General features: G+C 35.0%; 1 protein-coding gene and 2 long non-coding RNA genes across 5 annotated transcripts in view; 2 read left to right on the forward strand and 1 right to left on the reverse strand.

Moving 5' to 3' along the window:
* LOC148953444 (uncharacterized) overlaps window positions 1–20,906 on the forward strand; it is a 195,595-nt gene that overhangs the window by 167,802 nt on the left and 6,887 nt on the right. Inside the window, exon 2 of the long non-coding RNA XR_016141713.1 lies at window positions 17,376–17,442. This is a non-coding gene — a long non-coding RNA (uncharacterized LOC148953444). The remainder of the gene's footprint in view (window positions 1–17,375; window positions 17,443–20,906) is intronic.
* The window catches only part of LOC148953445 (uncharacterized), a 314,181-nt gene that overhangs the window by 123,568 nt on the left and 169,707 nt on the right, over window positions 1–20,906 (reverse strand). For all 3 annotated transcript variants that reach the window (XR_016141712.1, XM_089088540.1, XM_089088539.1), the window contains exon 7: window positions 11,358–11,595. Coding sequence is in view for 2 of the 3 variants with exons in the window: in XM_089088540.1 (XP_088944666.1) it covers window positions 11,358–11,595 (238 nt within the window). In the remaining variant the exon portion in view is untranslated. The remainder of the gene's footprint in view (window positions 1–11,357; window positions 11,596–20,906) is intronic.
* Window positions 1–20,906, forward strand: part of LOC148953446 (uncharacterized) — a 179,007-nt gene that overhangs the window by 46,168 nt on the left and 111,933 nt on the right. Inside the window, exon 2 of the long non-coding RNA XR_016141714.1 lies at window positions 5,387–5,500. This is a non-coding gene — a long non-coding RNA (uncharacterized LOC148953446). The remainder of the gene's footprint in view (window positions 1–5,386; window positions 5,501–20,906) is intronic.

A 20,906-nucleotide genomic window follows, 5' to 3' on the forward strand; every position in this document is an offset into this window, starting at 1 on the left:
CCCTTAGAACTTCTTAATTGAACTAAAAAATAACACGACTCAAAGAAGGTTTTTAATTTTGTAAACCATAATTTCCACGAGAAGAAGTATTTTCTAGGTGAGAGGTTTCCCTGGGTGGGCGAGGGGAAACTTTCCGCGGGGAGAGGGGTAAACGCTTAGACCCGCTGAAAGTGACAGTTTGAAGGGAACCCCCATTAACAGACATAAAAAAGAGAAATAAATCTGGATTTAAGGGTTTATGACGTCCGATTTTCTTTGGTTTATTGACAACAAAACAGAACATTCTTATAAATCATCTTAACAGTAATTTATATAAAGACTAAAAAAAGAAAACAATTCCAATAAGGTTGAACATGTAGAGATTCTAACTTGCGTTTTACCCAATGTAAGTACGATGGTTGAGTTGCAGGAGGGTTCGGTCACACGAGGGTTCAGTTGCACGGTGGTTCAGTTGCACGGGGGTTCAGTTGTACGGTGGTTCAGTTGCACGGTGGTTCAGTTGCACGGTGGTTAAGTTGTATGGTGGTTCAGTTGCATGGGGGTTTAGTTAAATGGGGTTGAGTTGCACGGGGGTTAAGTTGCACGAGGGTTCGGTTAAAGGAGGCTCAGTTTTATGAAGGTTCAGTAGCACGAGGGTTAGGTTGCATGGGGTTCAGTTGCTATTACACGGTGGTTCAATTGCTCGGGGGTTCAGTTGCACGGTGGTTCAGTTGCACGGTGGTTCAGTTGCATGGTGGTTCAGTTGCATGGTGGTTCAGTTACGTTTGTTCAGTTGTTTGGGGCTCAGTCTAGACGGTGGTTTAGTTACAATAGAACCTACCGTTCAGTTTATAGTTTTGCTAATAGTAACTTTAAGCAACATTTCTTTCAAGGTTAAGAACATTTTTACCAAACCATATTCGACAATCTGATAATCTATCCGTGTCATCGGATGATATCTGATCTGCGCTCAAGAATGTGAAACGATTCTGTTCTTTGCAATTGCTATTTTAAGCTTGTCTAGCTCAATTTCATTTACTAGATAGTTTTCTGATTGGTAATATTAGCTTTCTTCTTAAGCGAGGAAAAACCCCCGATAGGTGTAGTAGTTATCAACCAATCACTGTGACGTGTTTTGTTAGCAAATTATATGAATATTTATTGCTACCATAAATTAATTCAAAGTGAAATTTTAAGCCTATGCAACTTTGTTCTTATTGTAGTTTTAGCTGCTCGCAGGCCCATCCTGTTCTCGCTTGCTTTATGAAAGATGCGGTTAAATCCAAAGATCCATTTTATTTCCTAACAGTTAATATCTCTGGAGCGTTTGACAACGTTGTTGTCAAACGCTGTGGACAAAGTTATTCATTCTGATTCCTTATATTGCATCGCTTTACCTGGAGTAAACAAATAGCACCAGGCATTGGTTTTTTGGCATTGGTGTTTTGGTAATTAAATTTAGGTAAAACGGAATGGGGAATTTTCAAACTTCATTTCTGTCTGTAACGGGGTTGATCCAACCGTTGTTTTGTCGCCCAGTATATTGAAATGTGTATTAGCTAAATTACTGCGGTTTCTGTCAATCTCTATGTTTTGTAGTGAAGTCAGTTTATGAAATATCGCACACGCCGACGACGTTCTTCTATTAAGCTGTCGCTGTAGCGGTCTAATTAAAAATTTTCCGTACTTAAGTCGCGTCTTGGTTACATTGTTTGATCAATTAACCCTTCTAAATATGGGTTTATATTTTTCAATAGTCGAGACCAAGTGGTTGCCTTAAATCTTGAAACTACCTCTCTTCCTTGCTCTACTTCAGTTAATTGGCTGGGTATTTCGTTCGGTTGTTCTCTTTCTTCTATATGTTCAATCCAGCTAAATAGAGTGATTAAAAATCAAAGGGTAGCAAATTGGGAAGTTTCACCCAATAAAGGAAGATGGAATTGAAAAGATATTTGTAGTTTGTACCACAGTTTTAATTCTTCAGTCATTCTTTTCCTTTCTGCTACTACCCATCTGTTTTGGAAAAGTATTGTAGTATCCTACGAGTGGCATATTTCTGATATTGTAAAATTTTGCTTCGTTTACCGCAATGGTTCCGAAACAGTTGATAAGTGGATAGGTTTGAACTTATTGATATACCAATCCAAATAAATGATATTACTAAAGCTATATGTGTGAAAACTTAGAATTTTATTTCGAATTATGACCCTCTTTTGTATTTTGTCCTTCACGAAGCTGGTTAAACATTTTTTTTGCTTATAGTATTTTATGTCATTTTTTTGTGGTTTTTTTCTTTTTTTTTTCCTTTTCGTTTATTTGTCCTTGTACTTCAAGTTGTTGTTTCTGATTTTTGAGGGTAAACAACTTGTTATTATTATTATTATTATAACAAAAAAAAAAAAAAAAACTATGTGCATCATTTCGTAAAAACGGTATATTACTAATATCTCAGGAATGAATAAAAATATTAAGCTGAAATTTTCGGTGCATGTTGAAGGGGACATGTTGAACATGAAAGCCCAAAGGCAATATATAAAATTTCTTTCATGGTTTACAAATTTTAGACAGTGTGTAAAAAAGATTAACTTTTTATATTAGACTATTTAATGAATAAAATGTTTTAATATTCTACATTTATTCTTGAGCTGAGAACTGTATTTTAACATCATGTAATCATCTCGTATCAGTCCAGAAATTGAGGGACGTGGGTAGAATGGTTTTCAAACGAAAAAGAATTTTCGGGAGATCTAAACCAAGCAGAAATAAAGTCATATAATTATTCTAACTTAAAATGAACAGAAATTATTATGAATAAATAAAAGAAAAAAAAATCAACTTCACATCTAGTCCCATCAAACATAAAGTAATCCCATTAAGCTGGTATCCGGGAGGGGTTAGGGTTTTCACCCCCCCCCCAAAAAAATGTCTGACTTATGTCACAAATAGAATAGAATAGAATTTATTGGTGCTAAAAGCCCATAGGCCCTGACAAAAAATGTAAACAAAGAAAAATTTCAAACAAATTGCACAAATCCTAACATAATCCTACAGAAAACTACTTTTATGATTCATCGCGAGACAAAGCAATCATGCCAAGCATCCTCACCACTCATCCGCTCATCCGAACACATTCTCACCAACCACTCGAAATCATAATCCCCCCCCCCCTCTATCAAATACTTCAAGTCTCCAATCACTCAACTCCTCAGATTCACACATCAAGTGATATACACTCTCATCTAAACCTCCAGACATTGGACTATAATAAGGACCAGCCTTTGACCTTTCCCTCTCGATAAACTTTCTTCTTTGGCCCAGTGGCAAACTATCAGCCCTCATTTCAATTAATAGCTTTATTTCGTTTTTATTCAAACCCACCTTAAAAAAAACCAACTTCACCCCAAATCTCCTTCGACCGACAATAAAGACCCATTGAATTTGAAAGCGAACGCTGGGCCTGCCATTCCTGTATATCTTGGTCCTTTTTCAGTCTTATTTCAGAGTTCAGAGCAAACACATCTAAAATCTGAAATCGGATATCTTATGAATATTATTAAATCAGTGAATTTCGTAACAACAATTGGCTTGGGATTAAGTGACGTATAATCCTGTCCTATGTTTATAAATTAATTTGTTGGTGATAGACTTTTGGCAAGAAGTGGATATTTTTCTTGAAGCTTTTGGTGAATTTGAGATTGGATAATTACTGATTGGATATTTAATTTTCGTGAACTGGGATGTCAGAAAACGGTGGTGAAGCTTAGCAGGTTTCATGGATCACTGAGCCAGCTTTCCATAGAGTTGATAGCCACTGCAGCCGTGGGCCTGCCCACGTAAAGATAAGTCTATTTCGTGCCTTTTTTTCTTTTTCTGTTTGCTGCCTTTTCTTCGAAGCCGTGATGCCCTTGTTTCAAGATGATGACCTTGCCCTGGCAAGCTTTGCGAGATATTCTTTATGGCCAGTCAGAATTCTCCGTTCTGTCGCAGATAAATCAGGTCGATTTAAATACCAGATATTTTGCTACGGATCGCATGAAGTTGATAGGGTTTTGGAACAAAATTAAAAAAATTTTGAATCAAATAAAACCGAAGCTATGAAAAAGTTGGAAAGGTAGTTAAAGGCGCTTTTGAGGAACTCGCTCTCAGCCCGCTTGTTTATAAAAATTCGGCTACAAGTTCAGATACTTCGGGGCTTATTGAGCGAACTCTTAAAGATGTAACAGTAACAAAAGAAAATATGAAACAGGCTATTGCTCAGAAAGTTAACAAAACACTTGAAATTCACCCTTCGACCGCACCATCCGCTGCTGAGATTGAAAAGATAATTGGCGTAGTTCACGATGCGATAATATTGGAAATTACTCCGAGATTTGAGAGGATTGAAAAAGACCTCAAAATATGTCAAAATCAACTGGAATTACTTGCAAATCGAGCTGCTAGAGTGGAAGCCAAGCTTGATGATGCTGACCAAGAGTTGAGACTGGATACGCAATTATTTAATGGTGTCAAAGAACCCCACAGTGTTGACGTAGAAAATATAACAAGGATTATTATATGCAATAAGATGGCGTTCTCAGGTCTTGCTGATAGCGATGTTATATCTGTGCATAGGTTTCGGCTGAACTCTGATGATATCCGCTCTGATAAAATTGTTCCAGCTTTAGTGAAGTTTAAAGACCGCCACACAGCTCTGACAGTTTTTTCTTGCAAAAACAACCTTGTGAACACGAAGATTTTTGTGGCTGAGAACCATACAAAGAAAAAAAAGAGAATTGTTGAATGCTGCTAGGGAAAAATACGGCAATAAGTTCGTTTGGTCAAACCAAGGTCGGATCTATGTCCGTCTTGAGAATGCAACTTCTGCTCGTAGACTTTCGTCTCTGAATGACATATTCGACCGTGATCGAGTGTCCTGTTTTATTTTTATTTTTGAGTGTTTCTATGCATTTATTTATTCTTATTTTTATTGTTATTCAATTATTCCTATTTCCTTTTTTCCAGTTTATGTATGGGTTTTATCCCTAATGAAGAAATCAAGATCGTGGCTTTTTATTTTACTTTTTTATTATGGTTAGCCTACTCCCAATAGCTAGGCTAGAATTACTTTAAAAAAATGAGCACTCAGTTGCTGATTTTTTATTACATCAGATAGTTCTCCATTTTCAAGATCGAGTGGATGACTGCCCAAAGCCACTCCGCCCTAGCCGCTACGTTAGTTTTGAAGAATTTGGTCAAATTAAAAAAGAGATGAATAGTTTGTGTGCTGCTCAATGGAATTGCCACATAACGTCGGCGTTTGAAGAAATTGTTGAGTGTTTAAGTAATATTGATAGTATGATTGATGTTTTTGGAATTTGTGAATCATTCTTTAGTTTGTATAGTCTTCTCTCTTCCTACTTTTTTCCAGGTTACCAACTGATATCAAAGTCGCGGCAGTCAATGGGGCGTGGGGAACTTGCATTTTTGGTGAGAGAGGGATATAATTTTAAGGAAAGGGAGGACCTTTATTAATGGAATGAAGGTAAGATTGAAATTTTTTCTATTGAGATTGAAATAGATAAAGGTAAAAATTCAATTGTTTGCCTGGTTTATAGACCCCCTGGTGCTCATCCGGAGGAATTTTTTCAGGAGTTTGATCAGTTTTTAAGTAGGGATCAGTCTAGTTGATTAGAGTCCGTTATTCTGGGTGATTTTAGCTTTGATTTATTGAATTTAAATAGTTTTAATTTAGGATTTTTAAATCTTGAATTATCTCATGATTTGTACCCAGTGAATCTGATTCCTTCCCGTATCACTGCTCAGTCGGCAACATTAATTGATAACATATTTGTTTTTTCATATCAATTGAGGCAAGCATTCTGTGATGTTCTCCTTCAACCTGCTTCTGACCACCTCCCGATTGTTTGTAAGATAAATAGTATTAAAACTTCGGCTAATAACCTAAGTAAGAGAGTTTATAGAGATATGAGAAATAATATCTCGGGAAATCTGAAAGAGCAAGTTAGTACTATAGCATGGGATGAAGTTAGCGAAGAGCAAAATGCAACCACAGCGTTAGACAGGTTTATGAATATTCTCTTACCGGTATTTGAGGTGTCTTGTCCTCTGATGAAAATGAGGAAAAAGAAAAATAAGCCAAGAATTCCATGGCTGACCACAGAATTGCTTGAAATGATGGAAATGCGAAACCAGCTTTTTGAAAAACATTTACAGAGTCCGAAAAATTTGACTTTATTTGAAGAATTTAAGCGAGTGAGAAACAAAGTTAACCATAAGTGTCGCAGTGAGAAAAAAGGATATTATACTTTTGCTTTTGATGGTAAAAGTGGTGATGCAAAAGAAACCTGGTGACTAATAAATGAGGTTTTAAAAGGGAAGACTAATTATAATGATGGAGTAAAGAGTCTTTTGGGGAATGGAAGTGAAATCACTGATAAACAGGAAATGGCAGATGAATTCAGAAAATATTTCACGAACATAGGCGCAAGTATTAAGGAATAAGTAGCTAAAAAGTCAAGAAGTCTTCTGGAGAAGTCCTTTATTGATAATCGAGGCGAAGGGCGCATTTTTTCGTTCGAGAAGTGCACAGCAAAGGAGATCGAGAGCACAGAGAAAGGACTGAAGTCCAGCTCGGCCATAATAGATGGACTTAATTTTAGAGCTGTAAATGCTATCCTAGTTTATATATTACCTTGTCTACTTGATTTGATACATCTATCATTCCAGACCGGTGAATTCCCTAGTGATCTTAAGCTGGCAAAGGTAATACTATTGTATAAAGGAGGTAACAAACAAGAACTATTGAATTGGCGACCGATTTCGTTATTACCTATTTTTTCTAAAATCTATGAAAAGATAATTCACAGGAGACTTTATGAATATTTGGTTAGACTAGGAATATTGTGTGACATCCAATTTGGATTCCGCAGTAAACATTCTACAAGCAATACTGTTCACCCTCTTCGGAATATAATCAATGGAGCTCTAGAAAAAGGTTTTGTTCCTTTAACGATCTTTGTCGACTTTAAAAAAGCCTTCGACACTGTGGATTTTGAGTTGTTGCTGTGTCGCCTATCTAGTCTGGGGATAAAAGATGTTGGCTTAGATTGGTTAAAATACTATATGTATGGAAAGTCAACTAAAGTAATGTTAGGTGACATCGTTAGTGGAGTCTATCCTGTAAAATGTGGAGTTCCACAGGGCTCAGTCCTCGGTCCGTTACTCTTTCTTGTATACGTCGATACTCTGAGGTTCTACATGCCTGAAGCAACTATTACAGCATTTACAGATGATACTGCTTTGAAGATTCCTGTACGGTCACTGAAAGAACTAGTGGATAAAGCAAACCGAACGCTGGAAAACCTTTTGGTTTTTACCTCTTTGAGTTACCTTGCTGTTAATACGTCTAAGACAAATTATATGATTTTTAGTTGGGTAGGAAAAATTGTAAATAGTGCTTCAATAGTATTTGAAAATTTGTCGCTTTCGCAGGGATTTGAAAATAGATATTTAGGATTTTATGCTGATCATAATTTTAGTTGGAAGAAACACATAAACATGATTTCTTCTAAGTTTACAGAAGGTCTTGAAGCGATGCGGCGTTTCAAACACGTGTTACCTTTAACTGTTTTAACCAATATACACCATACTGTTTTTTATCCTTTTATTGTTTATGGTTGCTGTATTTATGCATCTAATTTTTCTTCATATTAAAAGACTGCAGATTCTTCAGAATAAGGTGCTTCGAGTACTGGGTGAGTTTGTTCAGTAAGAGCCCACGCGTGAATGTTTTATCAGTTTTAGAATTTTAAACGTTCATCAGATCAGGGACCATCAGGCGGGATTGTTTACTTACCAAGTTCTTAACAGATTATCTCCTGAACATTTTAGAGATTTTTTTAAGGTTAATACTGATTATCATCATCATATGACTAGAGGACGTGGAAGCTTAGTCTCAGAAATAAGGAGTACAAGTCGATCTAGTTTTGCAATTAGAAATTATGCAGTTAATTTGTGGAATGGTTTCCCGGAGAGCACTAGGGAGTCAGAAAACCAGTTTGAGTTTAAAATTAGATTAAAAAAACTTTTGTTGGGTGGGAATTAAATATTTTTGATTGTTTTTTGTTAGTTTTTTTTTTTTTTTTTTTTGTTCGGGAGAGTTACATTGTATTGAATGGTATGAAAAGAGTAGGGAGAGTGAATGAGTTTGGTTTATGATGAAAGATTGTGTGACGCTGCTCAAGCCACAATAGTGGGTTAATAAAACGTCATATGTTCTTACCATTTCTACATTTGTTGATAATGTTATTAAAAAAATGTGGTAAGTGCCAGTTAAGTATGATGTAATTATTAGAAGCAAATAAAAGTCATCTCATCTCATCAGTAAAATCCTTTCAACTAATCCATTTACTTGGTCCCCCATATCTTCGATCCCTAAACAATCCCCCCATATATGGCTTAGTTCACACTGATCTAATACACTCTTAATTTGGTACGGCCTTCCCCTACCTGAGCTACCCTTAAAAATTCCTAAATAAGCCGCCTTCATTAACTGTACCCTAGGCATCACTAAATTTTTTTCCCAAAAGCCTAACCATGTTAATTAGTCTACGACTTCTTAAAGAAAATAAACCTAGATCAACCCTAACTACTAAAATATTTGTATGCTTACTTGTCCCTAGCCACCTCTTATAATATCCTAATTTCATTGTTTCTAGCCTATCTCCCTTTGCATACCCTCAAACCTCAGATCCATAGTGCATCACACCCAAAATTTTACCCCTGAAAACCTCTTAAACTACTTGGATCTTTTTAGTATCCCTAAGCTGGCTTCTTAATGCCATATTGCAACAGACCTTACCTTTTTCAGTCCTACTTTATACATGGCTACTAAATAAGTTTCCTTTCGCCTTAAACTTAACACCTAAATATGAACATTCCTCCACTAATCTAACCCTTCTACCCTTAACACTATGTTTAACATCCTCCTCAAGTCTACCATATTTACGGAATACTAACATATGGTTTTATCAACATTTAAGTTCTAACTTTTTCGTATCCAAATAATCCCCTAAAATATCAAGTAATTTCTGAAGGTTCCTTTGTGAATCGGCAACCAAAACAATATCATCTGCGACCAACATCATGCAAATGAATACAATTTCTAAACTTACCATCGGCGCCTCCTTCTTTTTCATAAATGCCACTACAGAATTTATATACAGGGCAAATAATTTAGGAGACAATGTGCAAACCTGTTCAACACCTTTATATCCTCTAACTACCCTTTAAACTTGCCTACCCACTGTCACAACTACTCTAGTAAACCTATACATTTGAACTAAAACTAAACGAATGGGATAGGGAGATCTGTCTCTAACAAACTTTCCATTATTAGAAACCTATAAACATTATCAAAAGCTCCTTTAATATCTATAAATGCCGTGTATAACCTTCCTTTTTTATAGCTCTAGTATAATTATTAATTAAAGCCTGCAGGCGAAATATATGATTAGTCGTCCCAAAGCCTTCTCTAAAACCCGCCTGAACCTTCTCCAAAACATCCCTATTTTCTATTCACCTCTTTAGTCTAAAGTTTCTACTTTACAAAATAACTTCGGTAAACTATTTCCTAAATGAAGTTCTCGATAATTATTACGATCAGACCTATCCTCCTGCTTAGATAATGGTATCATAACTGACAAACCCCACTCTTCCGGCCACTTACATGAACTTACCAAAGCTGAAAATAAACTAATCAAAATTGCAGCAAAATATGTTTTTTCCCACTTCCAAATTTTCATCGGGATCCCATCTGTCCCAGGTACCGATCCCCCCTCATAGACTTCAGGGCTTTATTAGTCTCTTCATGTATAAATGGTGATATAAGTTTGTAATCCTCCTATCTGAGTGAGTAGCACGCCTGTGATAAATCCTCCAGTCCACCATCCTTTGTGTTATCCAGTGATTCGAGGTATTCCGGCCAGTTATCAGCTCCCAGTATTTGCCCTGTAGTACAAGGGTTAATAGATCCTCGTACTAGTTGCCGGAATTTCTTTTTTTTGTTCCTTTGTTTCAATTTTTTTTCTCAATTTCTTAGTTCGCGTTTTTTTTTACGCGTGAGAAATTGACGCGTTTTTAAAAGTTTTTGTTGTAAAGTCTCCATCTTTTTCTCAGACCTAAATTGCAGGGAAGCCTCATACTTTTACCTGCAAAATGCATGCAAAAAGCATGCTTTCAATCTGCTTTTTATATACAGCAGTTTATGTTATATTTGCTTATTATATTGCATGTGCTTTTTAAATAAAGCCATGCCTGGAAACTCTGAAGAGTTCGGTTCAGAACTGCCGGTCGCTTGTCTTTTCCTTTGAGGATTGGTGGCCCTTGATGTAAACATAGCCATGAAACCGATATAGCTTTGATCTCGTTTGGCTCGGGCGACTTTTGTTATATTATATTATTCTTATTATATTACGTTATTATGCTATATTATATATTATACCTTTTATTGTGTAATAAGGAGAAAATAAGTTAAACTGAATTTACTTTTAGAAAACTATAGAATGACCGACCCATATTTTTGTTTTAGAAAACTTTTGCTAAACTTGTTCTGTTTCCCTTTACTTTAAAGTTCTTGAGATACGTTTTCAATTATGACCCTATCTAAGTAAATATTTCACTTGAACCCATATTATCTTGTTCAATCCTATAATCATGCTACCTCCTACCCTTTTGAATCTCTATTTATTTATGTATATACCTAAAAAAGGAATGTTATGCTCGAAAATGATATTTCGACCTGAAAGTAACTGTTTATTTACTTACTATTTATTTATTTATTTACTATTTATTCACTTTATTAGCTATTTATTTATTTATTATTACGCTGAACAATTTGGCTAACTCAAAATTTTGATTGGATGTGTTTGGGGAAATGATGGGCGTGGGAGGAGGTTGGTTACCATCCAATAACTTTTGAATATTAAAAATGGAAGTAGCCCTTTCAAATTTCAATCGAATGAGCCCTGTTTTGAAGTTTCTAAGACAACTCCTTCTATGCGAAGTGCCCTGTTCTAAAAAAAATAAAATAATAATAATAATCAAAAGTTCTATCAATATAACTTTTTTTTCACAAGAAAAGTATATTTTTTGTCATTAAAAATTACTTAAACAAATATCTTTATCATAATCAAATTTAAAAAGTTTGAATGAGGTGACAAATCTATTTCCCCCAAATATTTAATTACTAGGAGAAACTATGGCTATAAGTACATAAAAGTTCCAAGATACACCACATTCCCTGCTTGCTTTTTCCTATATTGATTCCTTTTGGTAGCACCTAATTTACTTTGAATTTAAAACAGTATCAATTTACTTACATACAGACATTACTGTTGCATAAACACTGAATGCGATTCCCGGAACAGTTACTCCATTATCAGCTGGATCCTGGTATGATGTTAATATCGATGACGTGGTTTCCTCATCGTATTCTGTTGTATCTGAAACCAACACTATTTCCATTTGCACTTGGGATCCAGTTGAATCTCGTTGACGCCTATCTGAAGGACTGAAACTCAACACGGAAGCACGAGCATCAGGAAATACGATCCTTAACTAGAATTCAGTACAGTTTTTACTGTGCACACAAAAAATAGGCAAGCGTAACTGTCAGAGACATCGCTCTGACACATTCTAGGATGGGACCTGCAACGCCAACTTTTTTCTCCTAATCACTTATTATGCTACGAAAAATCACAGAGACCTTAAAAGGAGCTCATTCAGTTTAAAAGTTCGAGCGGCCTTTTTAAAAGTAATTAATGATCAGCCAAGCTCCTTCTCATGCCTTTTCCTGCTACTAAGCCCCGCAAGCCCCATGTTAGTGGACAAGACTCAATGGAAAAATATCTTGGAAAAAGCTTGAGGAACTTAAGTTAAGACTTTCAGGTGCTGATTAGAACCAGAAGGGGAGAATAGGGCAAGGAGGCATAAAATTTTGCGCTGGGTAGAAGTAAAATGAGCTAGATTTAGTCTCGAACTAAAAAAATGGCAGATAGAACTTTGTATCTTTATCAATTTTTGTTCGTTTAATTTCACAAGCAGCGATTATCCTAGCTTTTTCTTCATTACAATTTTTGTTTGCTTTGTCATGCTTAGCCATTTTGGTTTCAAAAATTATGTACAATATTGACTCTGATCCATTAAAGTTTTTGTACTAAAAGTCTCTGTGGGACTTATAGTCTATGCCAAATAAGTAGTGAGGTAAATAAAAGGATAATACATATTCCCAGATTTTCAAATGATGAATAATGTTACATCACGCATGGTAAGGGCTTTGGACATCAAATTGAAACTTTCAGGGATTTTTCTTGTGAGGAGTAGAGATATAAAACGGAGTCTTAAATCTCATCTTCTATGTCGGTTTGAATAAAGCAATTTATAAGTTTCTTGGCCAGAAAAGGGTGCTTTCTTGTAGTGTGATTTACTTAGTCCCATATAACGGACACTAGTCCAAAAGCCCAATAATTTTGTCTTCTGGCATGACAAGACTTTAAGGCCCCCGGGGCAAGGGCACCAAATCATACAAGTAGCCAACTGTTTACACATAGGCATTATTATTTGGGAAGAGGCAAAAGTCTGAGTTTTAGTTTTTATGTTTGAGAACACACCTTTTTTCACTCCCAACTTTACTTTTTCGGCTTTGCGTATACGCCAACATCAAACAATACTATCTTTAGCTCTCCCTGAATGATGTACCTTTCATACCAGCTTTTCAGGAGTGTATTCCCTGCATGACATACACACCCTTTTTACTTTTAATTCTACCTTTTCAGCTTTGCATATGCTTCAACCACAAGCAATACTATTAAAAAAGGTTTTGTCTTATAATTTCCAAGCTAATTCTTTTTCTTTATATTCCTCCGAAATCTGGTTTTTACTTTGGAGTACATACCTTTTTTCACTCCTAACCTTATTTTTTCGAACTCGCGTATGCTGCAACACAAACTAATTCTATATGTAGTTCTCCTTGGGTGGTGTACCTTTCCAACAGAATTTTAGAGGGTCTCTACCTCTCTTAGGATGATGTACCTTTCTGACAAGATTTCAGGATGTTGCCCACCACATCACAGTGCGAGATAGGATATTTCTCACCACATTGTATTACGACATAGGATACTCCACACCTTATTGCACTGAGATATAAGCTATTTCATACTAGACGTTTTGCCCCACTGTGCTTCCAGGCCATCTTTGGTTATGGAAACCGTTCACAAACCGTTAATGGTATACTAACCGTTTTGCCCCATCGTGCTTCCAGGCCGTTTTGACTACGGAAACACTAACCGCTTTGCTCTAATATGCTTCCATGCCATTTGCTATGGCAATACTAAACGTTTCTGATATAGCAAGAAAGATAAGGGAATTACGAGCAATATAGTAATCAGGACCGCTTATTTATTTCCAGAACTTGTCACTAGGGATGTTCGTGGCGCTAGTGCAGCTATACTGGTCACTTTTTTCAGTTCCCAAACCTGTCGCTAAGAGCGTCCATGACACTAATATTTGTTTTATAGCTTGTATGTAAGCAGAATCTTATGTCTTCTGACCTTTAATGCAAGAACCATATAAAATTTTCTTTTATTCCTTGTAACGCAAATTTTTATTCCGCCCTTATTCTTTAAAAGGTCATGTCTAAGCTTGTATACAACGTGGTCTATGAATAAAGCGTTCTAATAACCTAACTTTTCTTTCCAAGATAGAATTTCATTATTCGGTAATTCTTAGAATTCAATTTTAAGTATCATATTACCACTATCTCAGTATTCGTCTAGTATAAACACGTGCCACTTAATACTAAAATTTAGTTCGACAGTCTGAATTCTAATATGTTAGACTCACAGATGCTTCACTTGACAATATTTAAACTTAAACTAGGCGTAAAAACGATCTAGTATTCCCTTATTTTGGAACATTTTTCTACGTGGGTCGAAAGAATTAGCGGCTTTAAGGCCAGCAAGGGTGAAAAAACCCTTATTAAAAAAAAAAACACTTTAGTGCTAGGGTTACTTTCGACTATATTGAAATTGAGGTTTTCTAAGGGATTGGGGATTGAAATTGGGGTCAATAATGATGAAATTAAAGAATCTTAAAAATATAATGTAAAGGAAGAATTTAATGAAACAATACATATACAATACTACATTTTATTAATATCATTGAGAAACTTCTGATGTTTAGAATTTATTAAATAGAATATTTCGTCTTGTTCTCTCTTGAAAGAGCATTTGTTCTCATTTTTTAATTCATAAGCAGTACAATATTCATTGCTATATCTTAGGTTATACAAAATTTTTATTGGGGTTTCATCCATAATCTCATTGTGTGTTTCATAATTGCTATTATTTCATTCAAAGACAATATCTTTTGGTTTACAATCTTTAGAACTGTTAATATCTGTATGCACTTTTCTTTTCATCAATTCATCTTTAAATTCATTAAGAATATTATCTGCCAATGCTCTTTTTATTTATTTGTGATTTCATTGTGTATTATGTCATTATCTCTACATAGGTTGCACTCTAAACATATTGATAATATATGGTTTATAATATTCCTATCGCACCACGGCTGTCTTCTTATTGTCTTCTTTTGAATGGTAATGCAATAAAGATTATGATACATTTAATCAATCGGTAAGGTGTTACAAGCGGCACTAGTAGGACCTTTGTCTTTGTTTTTAACTCTTAGTTTTTGGTTTGCCTTACCCTTGAGTACTAGCTTGTCTAAAGTTGATCCTCTTCAATATCCACCACTCTGCCCGTGGAATCGCTTCGATACTCCAAACAAATCCTATTTTTTACTTTCTTAACAATGCACGCATACATTTCCAGTGAGGTCTCCATTACAACTTGTTTCGTAGTTCGGAAAATGATTGTTGTGAGCATTCAATGCTACGATAACTTTGTCATGAAAACGCACCCTCTTGAGATATTCATTTGGATGGCTCAAAATTGTTTCTTAGAATAATTCCTCTTGTTCTCTCTTGAAAGGGCACATATCTACTTCTCTTAATTCGTATCCAGTGCTATAGTCATTGTTACATCTTGGGTTAGACACATTTTTATTGTGGTTTGATCAACTGTGTGTTTGATATTGCGACTTCAGTATTCGTCAATTCTTAGAGTTCAATTTTAAGTATCATATTACCACTATCTCAGTGTTCGTCTAGTATAAACACGTGCCACTTAATACTAAAATTTAGTTCGACAGTCTGAATTCTAATATTTTAGACTCACAGATGCTTCTCTTGACACAATTTATACTTGAACTAGGCGTAACGACGATCTAGTATTCTCTTATTTTGGAAATTTTGTCTACGTGGGTAGAAGGAATTAGCGGCTATGAGGCCAGCAAGGGTTAAAAACCCTTATTAAAAAAAACACTTTAGTGCCAGGGTGACTTTCAACTATGTTGAAATTGGGGTTTTCTAAGGGATTGGGGAATCAGATTGGGGACCATAATGATGAAATTAAAGAATCCTAAATATATAATGTAAAGGAAAAGTTTAATGAAACAACACATATACAATATTACATTTTATTAATATCATTGAGAAATTTCTGATGTTTAGAATTTATTAAATAAAATATTTCGTCTTGTTCTCTCTTGACAGGGTATTTGTTCTCTTTTTTTTATTCATGAGCAGTACGATATTCATCGCTATACCTTAGATTATACAAAATTTTCATTAGGGTTTAATCCACTCAGTACTGAATTTGCCTTTGAACTGTGACGACGCAAATTGGATTTAACTTTTAATTTAATTGGTTTGAAAAAAGTGTATTTGTTAGACAGTGAAGATATTGCGAAACATTGAATTGGCTTGGGATTATACACCTTGGATTACGTCATTTAATTATGACAAAAAAGAAAATAGGCCAAAGCCAATGAATCAAGCTCTAATTGAGTAGTAGTTCAGGTGTCTTTACCGCTTGCCCTGAAGGGTGGAATGAAATGCAAGTATTTGATTAGTTGAATTTTGCAAATGCTACAGAGTATTCCTGAAAGTTGGCTGTGATTCCTGAGGTAGCGTCGGTATTAAAACGCTGTTGGAAGTCGTCGGTGCAGGTGATAGGGGTATTAGCCGTGCCCAAATTAACGGTGGCTTAGCGAACTGCACGTCCGCATCGACGTGAATAAATAATAGGTGCCAGAATAGGTAAGAGAGATTATATATTTTATTTTATTTGAACTTGCCATGGGGCGAAAAAGGAAGATTGCTAAAACTGTCCAAGTAGGATCTCAGTCTGTTGAGAACAGTTTGTTGCATTCGACCGTTTCATCTGAAGGGAATAACTATGTCGCGTCACTGAAGACCCAGGCGGATGATTTTTCTAAGATGCTAACAATACTTACTGAAAATGGTAAAAAACTAGACTCTATAAACGATAGCATAAAGGTGCTAGAAAATCTTATGGTATCAGTGGAAAAAACACAGTCTGAGCTAAAATCAGGAGTTAATACTATGAGTTCGCGTGTTACACTGCTTGAATCTGATGTTCAAAGCTTAAGAACTCAAATGTCAATTATGACTAGTGAAACGAAAAAGTATGAAATTGGGATTGCAGATTTGTCTCGTCGGCTTATGGCATCTGAGTATCAACATACAGAGACGAATCTTATCGTTTGGAATGTTCCATGTGAAAATACCACCCAAGCCGAATCGTTTTTTGACCAGTTGTGTTTGGAGGGTCTAGGTCTGTCCATGGTCCCGAGGTTTCAAGTTGTTGGTAATGTCCGTAAGGAGCAACAGTATTTTAAAGTTGATGTTGGTTCTCGAGATGCGAAGGTCAGTGTGCTTAAGAACGGAAAGAAATTAAAAGGTAAAGTTATTGAACACCATAGAAATGTATCTGTTAGTGATGATGCAGCAATATCAGTTAGTGAAACTTGAAGGAACTTGTACGTAAATAAATCTATATTAAGTGCTAATTGAGTTTCATTAAGGGCTTCTAAAACAGTTCCACCATGTATACAAATCGACCGCGGTAGTGTGGCGGCAAAGTTTGCCTACGATGAGCCTATCCCTGAGTTATGTGACCAATAGATGGTTATATCATGAATGGTAAATTAAGATTTTGTTAAGATTTTTTTTTGTTTTGTTTTGTATTTGTGTATATGGAAAAAAAAAGAAAAGTTGTTCCATTTTTTCTCATTTATTTAGTCTTTGTTAGAATTTAGAATGGGTAAGTGGTAGACACATGTGGAATATTGTGTTTTCTTCAATTATTATTTTCTGGAATTCAGTAATGGAACCAGTAGGCCTGCATTGTGACAGGCTAGTGTTAGTGAGAATTGTTTTACTTTTTTTGTATTCGTTTGTTTATTACTTTTAGGTTATATCCTGTTTTTTCCAGAGCTTCACTAACGTTGGATGCGGGACCACGGACCCTCCGAGTTATAGTAAGTTCTTCAGTTGGTTAGGTTTGGTTGCAACTACCCTCCCTATATATATATATATATATATATATATATATATATATATATATATATATATATATATATATATATATATATATATATATATATATATATATATATATATATATATATATATATATATATATATATATATATATATATATATATATATATATATATATATATATATATATATATATATATATATATATATATATATATATTTATAAAAAATGGTAATTGTTCGTAATGATCGTTTGGATTGGCTTGAGAATAATCCATTGAGTGCTTCGGATTTAGGATTAGGGGTACTTCACGGGGATTTTGATATGGGGGTAGATGAAGTTTTTCCGAAGGTTAATTATAAGTGCCCAGTTGATTTACATACTAGACTGACACCGGATAAACTTGGCATTTTTCATCTGAATTGTCAGGGGTTAAATACTACATTGGATTATTTGTCGCAGCTGTGTATGCTATCTGATTTTCATATTCTTGCACTTACTGAAACATGGGTAATGAATAATAATTCTGGACTATTGGATATTTTAAATTATAATATGTATGTTAAGAACCGTACTCACCATCAGCATAGAGGACCTGCCCTGTATATTAGAACTGATTTAAATGTGAAGGTTAGGGATGATTTGTCTGTTAATAGAGAGATGATTTTTGAGTGTTTTGTTGCGGAGGTTGATAAGAATGGTGACCCAGTTTTCATTGCTGTTTGTTACCGCCCCCTTCAGGTAGTGTAGATTGTTTTTTAGAATTAATAGAGGAACAAATGGACCTTCTAACTCGTAAGAACATGCCGTGTTTTGTGTGTGGAGATTTTAACATTGATTTGAAATTGTTAGTATCTAATTTAAAAGCCCGGAATTTTTTGAATTTAATGTTAGGTTATGGGATGCATCCTGCTGTAAATATTTGTACTAGAGTGAAGGAGTCATCTTCATCTCTAATTGATAATGTATTTTTGAATGTTCCCCATGATTCGTCGAGTGTTGTGTTAAATGATGTTTTGGATCACTTTGGTTTGGCAATATTAGTTCCGGGTATATTTAAGAATATTAATATTAACTGTGATGCTCGCCCTAAGCCTAAGAAATTATTAGTTGATTCAAATACTATTTCAAGATTTAAGCTTAGGATAGAACGGTTAGATTTTAATTTTTGACAAGAAGTATTAGATTTAAATTTGAAGTTTGAGCTTTGGTATGGTAAGATTAAGGATACGTTTTTGGAATGTTGTGAAGTGTCAGGAATACAGAAGAGAAGTGTGTCTCCGAATAAACCTTGGGTTACAAAGAGTTTGTTACATTCAATTAATAGAAGACGTTTTTTTATATAAGTTGTCAACAAGGAGCAATGATCCTCATGATAAAGTAATATATAGAGCTTATAATAGTAGGTTAAATGCTGTACTCCGTTAGGCTAAGGTAGAATATTATAAGGTTAAGTTTAAAAAAGTTGAGGGTAACCCGAGTAAGACCTGGAAATTGATCCGTTCTTGATCCGATCTTGATCCGTTCAGATAATATAGGAATGAATATTAATGTTGCAGATGAGATGTGTAATCACTTCGCTACTATTGGACAGCGTGTGTCATCATCGGTGCCAGTATTTGATCAAGATGGAGATTTTTGTCTGTTCCTACCTGAAGATTGTGATGTGTCTGCGTACCTTAAATCTGTGACTATTGATGAATTATTTGATGCTATAAATAATATGGAAAATTGTGCATCAGGAGGCGATTTTATTTCGTTGAAGGTTTTGAAGTCGATTTTACCTGTTATATGTAGTCAGTTTTTAGGACTGATAAATAATTGTTTAAAAGCTGGAATATTTCCCGATTGGCTAAAGTACACGAATGTTATCCCGATATTTAAAGGAGGGGATAAGAATCGTTTTAGTGATTATAGACCGATTTCTTTACTGTCATTTATTTCTAGAGTGTTTGAAAAGTTGATTAATAGTAGGATGGTAAGTTTTTTCGAGAAAATACAATTTTTTAGTTCTTGTCAGTTTGGGTTTAGGAGTCATCATTCTACAGAGCATGTAGTTTTGTTTTTAACAACTCTTTTTAATGATGTTTTAGACAAGGGTCTGAAGATAGCTTCGATATTTTTGGATATTACTAAAGCATTTGACTCTATTGCTCATGATATACTAGTTCAAAAGCTATATAGTATTGGTATACGTGGTGATTCTTTAAATGTGATAGTTAGTTTTCTTATTGGAAGGACTCAGTGTGTCGTGATGGATGGACTTACATCTAAAATTGAATATATTTCGATTGGAGTACCCCAGGGTTCCGTTTTGGGCCCTTTGTTGTTTTTGGTTTATATTAATGACCATTGTAGAGCTTCAAGTAATGTGTCTTGTTCTTTAGACCTTGATACTTACGGTACTAAAGGAATTCTGCCATGTTTTTCTGATGATGCCCATTTTACTGTAGCTGCTAGAACTGAAAATGAGTTGATGACTATATTGAAACAAGGTATTTCTTCGATTGAAAAGTGGATGCGAGTAAATAAATTGAAACTGAATCATACTAAGTCGATTTTTTGATTTATGGAAGAATTACTGGACATTATCCATGGATTAATAGTATAGAAGTAGGGCACCTTACTATTGTAAGATCTACTAGTACTAGATACCTTGGTGCTATAATTGATGAAAGCCTTAGTTTTAAAGACCATATTGTATCTGTTAGAAGCAAATTGTCTCGTAATATTGGTATTATAAGTAAACTTAGGTATCTTTTTCCGTGTGAAATTCTGAGAATGTTATATTTTTCTATGGTTCACCCATATCTCATTTACTGTTGTATGGTTTGGTCGAAAACATCCGTAACTCACCTCCATCCGCTCTGTGTAACACAGAATATGGTAATTAGAGTTCTGTAGGGTAATCAAATTGACCTTTTTGTATCGGTGAGGCATCTTTACCGCGAGTATAAAATTCTACCGTTGGCAGGAATATGCGTATTCTATAATGCTCTGTTTATGTTTAAATATTTATCTTCGGAGTTATCATCATGTTTTTCAGGAATGTTTAGTCTTGCGTCTACTATTCACGATCATTTGACACGATCTTCTCAGTTGGTGCGAAGACCAGCTATGGTCACGTCTAGGTCTAGGTTTTCAATTCGCCATGTTGTTCCGTTAGTTTGAGAGAGTTTGCTAGAGGATTTGAGGAATGTTGGGGGTTTGCAGGAATTTCGTAAGTTGCTAAACAACCATTGTTTTTATGTGTATATTGTGAATGGATTATTCTATGCCACTTAAGTTATGTTTTTGAGGAGGGCTCAGTTGCAGCTGAATATGATTATAATTATTATAATTTTGTTGTGTGTTGTTTGGAGGTTTGTTGGTTTTCGAGCTCTAATTCGTTGATCTTTTTTTTTTTTTTTTTTTTTTTTTTTTTTTTATTAGGAGGGTTTT

This window comes from Artemia sp. Qi Xiang Cuo, chromosome 4 (assembly GCF_049724085.1).
Source record: "Artemia sp. Qi Xiang Cuo chromosome 4, ASM4972408v1, whole genome shotgun sequence".
In the NCBI taxonomy this organism is placed as follows: domain Eukaryota; kingdom Metazoa; phylum Arthropoda; class Branchiopoda; order Anostraca; family Artemiidae; genus Artemia; species Artemia sp. Qi Xiang Cuo.